Below are 6000 nucleotides of genomic sequence, written 5' to 3' on the forward strand. Positions count from 1 at the left end.
AAAGATTTCTTGTCTAAAGTACAGGCAGTTTTTTACACGTCTTTTTCTAAATTTGAATTTGGAGACTTTTCAAATATTTAAGTTTTATTTTTCTGATTATTAAAGTAATAGATTCTCAATGTAAAAAAAAAAAAAAAGGGAAGCATAATGAAATGAATCAACAAATTATGCAGCTGCCTCCCTAGTCTCACTCCCCAGAGCCATCATCCCCGTTCATGGGGCGCTTTACCACAGCTGGCCCAGGGATACCACCTCACGGAACCTTCAGAGCTGTGCTATAAAAGCCATTTCACAGGTGGGGAAACTGAGGCTCCTGAGATGTCAGCAGATTGCTCACTCCCTCACTGGCTAGAAAGCAACAGAGCGAGACAGAGTCCAGGCCATTCCAGGGCCCTCACCCTCCTCCCTGCCACCAGATCCTTCACTTGCCCCAGTCCTCAGTTTCAGCCCCCAGCACGGTGTACACACACACACACACACACACACACACACACACACACACTGCCCACTAGGAGCCCTGCAGCCGGTCAGCATCTCTCTGTCCTGAGGGTGCGGTGGGGAGACCACCCCCCTTACTAGCCACGCTCACAGTGTCTGCTGCCCACTCACACTTGCAGCCTGCAGACCGAGATGCCCACCTACTGAAGGAAGGTCAGACCAGGAGCCCCTGCTGCCTGCTGGGAGCTGAGATGGCGCTTACATCAGCTCAGTCAGTGGTGACCACAGCCCTGGGTGACGGCCCCCAGGACTCCAGTCTTCAGAGTTAGGTGTCAGAAAAACGGACACATAGCAAAGTCCCCAGAAGTCGAGCAAACTCTGGGAGATGGTGGAGGACAGAGGAGCCTGGTGTGCTACCATCCATGGGGTCACAGAGTCCAACACGACCGAGCGACAGAACAACAATAGCAACAGAAGTCGAGATGGGAATAAAAGTTGAGCATGTATATACCTCAGTGACAGCCAGGGAGCAAAGGTTTGGGTGGGGGAACCATGTCCACAACCCCAGCTGCAGTGGCTGCGGGCGCTGGTAGGAAGGAGGGAACAGGCTCTAAGATGTGGCCTCTTGTCTCTGTGAAGCCGACCCACTGGCCTGGGGTCCTGAGGGCGTCTGGAGAATGGCTGGCTGTAAGATCCCACCAGGTTCACTGCCTGCTTGTTATGTGTGTAAATTTGGGAAACTTGACCAACTTGGAGCCTCAGTTTCGACATCTGAAAAATGGGGTAGTAATGCCTGCTTCGCAGGGTTGTTTGGGGGCTCAATGTCATCTTCTCATTGTGGCCTTCCCTGGTCACCCCATCTAAAGTCAGCTTCCAGTTGATGCTGTAATAAACTTCCAGGTGCACAAATTTAGTCACTAAATAAGCACGAATTTATTATTTTCCAGTTCTGTAGATTAGAAGTCCCACATGGGTCTTCATGGGCTGGAATCAAGGTGTCCACAGGACAGGTTATACCCTGGAGGCCTAGGGAAGAATCTCTCTGCTATCCCCTCTGGCTTCAAGAAGCCTCCTGCCCTCCTGGGCCTGTGGCCCCTTCCTGCGTGCGTATGTGAAGTCGCTTCAGTTGTGTCTGACTCTTTGTGACCCTATGGACTGCAGCCGCCAGGCTCCTCTCTCTAATGGGACTCTCCAGGCAAGAATAACGGAGTGGGTTGCCATGTTCTCCTCCAGGGGATCTTCCCGAACCAGGGATCAAACCAGCGTCTTTTACGGCTCCTGTATTGGCAGCCGGGTTCTTTACCATTAGCGCCACCTGAAAAGCACTGTAGCCCCTTCCACCTCCTCAAAGCCAGTGGCATTGCCTCTGTGTCTTTTTTCCCACAGCCGAGCCTATTTCTCTTTCTTCCGCTGCCTCTCTCCCACTTTTAAGGACGCTTGTGATTACAGATATCCCAGTAATCTAGGATAACCTCACACCTGCAGCCTTGATTTCCTGTTGTCATGTAGGGTTCCAGGGACTGGGACATGGAACTAACTGGAGCCAGACACACCTTTCCTGGCCACTGGATCTGACACTGTAATACTCTCTCAGGTTCCCTATTCTGCTGCCTTCAATCTCCTCTCTCATCATCTCCCTCCTCCCCCAAAGTGTGAGCTCCACGGGCAGGGATTTATGCCACCAGGTGCCCTGCTCTACCCCACCCCACCCCCCAGTGCCCAGGATGGTGCCTGGCTGGCATCTCTTAGAGCCAGAAGGGGGAGTCCTTCCTTCTTCCTCCTGTGACTTTAGCTTGGATGTTTTGTTCCAGGGGATTCACATCAAGCTTCTCCTGCAAGCCCCGGGCCCCCCGCACCCCGGAGATGCTGGACATGAACCCACCCAAGGTCAAGTCATCGGCTCTGGGCCCTCAGTTCTCCTCATGTGGCCCCCAGCAGGCCAGCCGTCCCAGCTCCAAGACCTCTTCCACAAGGAGCCTGCAGAGTAAGTCACCCTGCACGGGAGGGCACTGGGCTTCCCCATCTGATTCGTGCTCCTTCCATGCCCACCAGACCAAGGGGAAAGGCCCATCTCCCCTCCCCACAAGACCAGGGCCCTAGCTGCCCGCTTCCTTTGCCCCAGGGACCGGTTCTTCACTCATCTTTCTGTTTAAGAAATTGCCCTTGGCCTCAGCGGGTCGTGGGCTTCCCTGGTGGCTCAGCTGGTAAAAATTCCCCTACAATGCAGGAGACCTGGGTTCAATCCCTGGGTTGGGAAGATCCCCTGGAGAGGGAACGGCTACCCACTCAAGTATTCTGGCCTGGAGAATTCCATGGACAGTATAATCTATGGGATCGCAAAGAGTCGGACACGACTGAGCGACTTTCACACTTCAGCGGCTCAGGCACAAGCTGGCAGAGGGAGACCCTTCCAGACAGTCACTCAGGGATAAGATCCCCCTGCCCGGGGGCTTACGGGTCAGCCCTGAAACCAGAATCGACCTTCTGGTGGGAAACAGAAGCAGGTACTTCCTCACAGGCTGGGTGGAGAGGCCCCCTCCGAGGGCCTGAGGGTGGGGTGGGCCCTAGGGGACCCCGCTGTGTCCCTGGGGCCACCCTCCCACTCTTCTGCTCCTGATAAAGACCACTTCTGTGTAGCCTCCCAGTCAGCCAGTTGACCACCCCGGCCCCTCCCACTCCCCAACCCAAGCCTGGAACTTTCCAATAGGGCTTTACTAAAAATAAGGGAAGGCAAAAGAGAAACCCAACAAAAGGACATCAAGCGGCAGAAAATCAGTCACACTCAGGATGTGTGAGTCCTGCGTCCTGGCCGCCCCCTCCTTCCTGACAGGGCCCTGGGCGCTCTGGCCAACCAGGGAGCACTGGGCTGGGACCGTGGTTCATGGGCCAAGTCTGGGCAGCCCGTGGGGGTGGGCAGGCCTCCCTCTGCTCTCAGCACCTCTCTGCTGAGAAACTCACAGCGGAGCCCCGGCCCCATCTCCCCACCACAGTGCTTCTGCACACGAGCCCCGAGGAAACGCCAACAAGTACAGGGAGAGAGCGGCCAGGAGCGAAGCAGACTGGCTTCCCCAGGGCCCTGCCCGGCCGTCAGGCTGGACGCCCCCACTGAAGTAACCACAGTAGCAGCGCCCAGGAGCAGGCGGGCTGCCCGGCTGGCTGGCCGCACAGGGTGGGGAGCAGCACATACCCACCCCCTCGGCCTCCACAAACACAGGAGCTGCTGGCAGCGAGGCTCACCGAGTCCCCACACCAAGCTTCCTGTCAGGAAAGTGCATGGCCACCCCAGTGAGTCAGGGCCCCCCGGCCACAGCGCAGGTGACCGGGAGGAAGGCGCTCTGCATTCGGTTTGCACAGGGCCCGTTGAAAGGAGGGCTTGTGCAGGGACAGAGGGGGTCTCTGTGCCCAAGCTTGCCCTGGCGCTGGCAGCTTGCCTGGCTTTTCTTCTCCAGGCAACCCGTCTTCCAGGAAGTGAGGACGGGTTCTTCCCCACTGTCACTGTCCCTTCGCCCAGTGACCAGCCCGCTTCCTGCTCTCAGCCAGCTGGCAGCTGCAGACGACAAAAGTGACGAGACGGTTGTTGTCACGCCACCAGGTGACTCGAGGACCCGAGGAGGACAGCCCTCCAGGCGTCCAGGAGCAGGCCCACCGTAGCCCCTGCCCCAGGGTCCTGCCGCTGCCCTTCCTGCCCACCCTCCCCGCCGGCACCCAGCTTGGGAGGGCAGCAGGGGACAGCAGAGCCAAAGCCGGGAGCTCGTCCATCTCGGGGAGCCAGGGCCAGACAGCTCAGCCAGAGGCAGGCCCTCGACCTTGGAGGAAACCGGTTCTCCTTACCCAGACCAAGTATGAGGAAACAGAAGGGGGTTAGAATATAGGAAAGTCCTTCTCAAATCGGCTGCCTGAGCGGCAGACTTGGTATTTTCTTCCTCTTAAAACCTGGAAAGAATATGGGGTGTTCCCCTCTGTGGCTGGAATGTGGCTGTTCCAAAGCGGCCCTGTGCTTCTGCACACGTGTTCTAAGGGCTCAGAGGGTTGACCAGTTTAAAGCCATTTCCCTCCCTCCGTCCGTTAAGACCACAAGCACAGACTGTGCCCCCAGCAGGGTGACTGGTCCCCGTGGGGGAGGCCCATTGCTCCCTCCTTGCCAAGGGTGATATCAGGGCCAGTCCTAGTGTTGGGGCCCGTGTGCGGAAAGCAGGAGAGCCTCCATCTTGAAGCCTGTCATCCGTCTTAAAGGCAGGATGTGAACTGGGCCTGGACCCTAGCCCTGGAGTGAGGAAATGGTCGGTAGTGAAAACCAGGTCTCCTGGAGACTTCCCTCCCTACAGATGGCAAACAGAGATTGTAGTTGAAGTCAGGCTGCCCCTGTTAGATTAACCATGGAGACATCCCCCCTTGATGTATAATCATTGTCCGCCCCCACCTTTAACCTTAATTGTTTGTTCTCCTAGCACCTACTTGTTGTAAACTCAATCATATACAACAGAGAGGTTGCTAACATGTAACCTGTCACATAGTGGGGGGTATAAAACTGGGCCTCTCAGAAACTTCAGGGTCCTTGTTGGGAACCGAGTCCCCCTTGGACATGCTGGCATAATGAACCGTACTCCACTGTCTAAAGTGTCCTCCGAGGTGTGTTTTGCGACTCCGGATTCCACAACACTGGGACAGAAAGAACGTGCACCTGCAGAGTCAGCACTGTTAACAAGCCTGTAGCAGGGTCTGACGTCGCCTAAAACAGAAATACTGAACTAAAATGATGAGTATTGAGATGGCACTTGTGTATGTGCCTCTGCGTGAGTTTGTGTGTGTGTGTGTGTGTGTGTGTGCGCGCGCGCGTGCGCTGTCCCCCAGGCAGTCCATCTGCCCTGGCCAGGCCCACTGGGAGTCATCTTGGTGGCCCCACGGGATATAAATAAAGGACAATGTTGCGTTTTTCAGTATCCTCCCAACTCCAGAGGAGAGCAGGCAGAAGAGGCCAACAGAAGAACGCTGGAGCAGGCGAGAGGCCAGGTTGGCCCTGTGATGACCATAGACGCATCGTGAGCCGGGCCCTGGGTTAATTTCACAAGTGCTTGGCAGTGGTGCCAGGGTGGGCACAGTAGAACTCTGTGGTCATGTGACTAGCCCATCTTGACCCTCTGGAAATATGTGAGTTCCTCTCTGTTCCAGGGGGAAGAAGGCTGGGCAGAACACTGCCCTCCAGCCCCTCCGAACTCCTGGCTTGACCTCTGGAGGGATAAAGAGAAAACGCAAATGCTTCTCTCGGTGTTGTGGATAATGGACCAGCAAGAGAAGTGGAGACTGGGTCCCTGAAATGGAACCGCTCCTGGAGAAACCCTGAAAAGGCAGAGAGTGTTTGCAGATGAACAGCAGAGGAGCATCATGGAAAGATCTCTCCCTTTCTCCCAGCAAATCCACTCCCTTCGGATTCCTCACATGCCTCCGACTGACACAGCCTGGCCCTGCCGTGGCGAGAGAGCAGTCCTGTCTCCAGAATCCAGAGGGAGTGGGTGACTTGTCTGTTACCGCCCACGGTCTCCCTGAAGCCAGGGTGACTTCTGT

General features: G+C 56.1%; 1 protein-coding gene across 6 annotated transcripts in view; it reads left to right on the top strand.

Annotated features, from left to right (window-relative positions):
• The window catches only part of ARMC9 (armadillo repeat containing 9), a 178616-nt gene extending 173404 nt beyond the window's left edge, over window positions 1-5212 (top strand). For 5 of the 6 annotated variants that reach the window (XM_027516110.1, XM_027516133.1, XM_027516115.1 and 2 more), the window contains 2 exons: window positions 2250-2422; window positions 3888-5212. In XM_027516110.1, the coding sequence (XP_027371911.1) occupies window positions 2250-2422; window positions 3888-3910 (196 nt within the window). In that variant the 3' untranslated portion in view covers window positions 3911-5212. Of the gene's footprint in view, window positions 1-2249; window positions 2423-3887 lie in introns of those variants that run through there. The other variant, XM_027516141.1, reaches the window with a different exon arrangement.
• Window positions 5213-6000: the final 788 nt, after the last annotated feature.

Source organism: Bos indicus x Bos taurus, chromosome 2 (assembly GCF_003369695.1).
Source record: "Bos indicus x Bos taurus breed Angus x Brahman F1 hybrid chromosome 2, Bos_hybrid_MaternalHap_v2.0, whole genome shotgun sequence".
In the NCBI taxonomy this organism is placed as follows: Eukaryota; Metazoa; Chordata; class Mammalia; order Artiodactyla; family Bovidae; genus Bos; species Bos indicus x Bos taurus.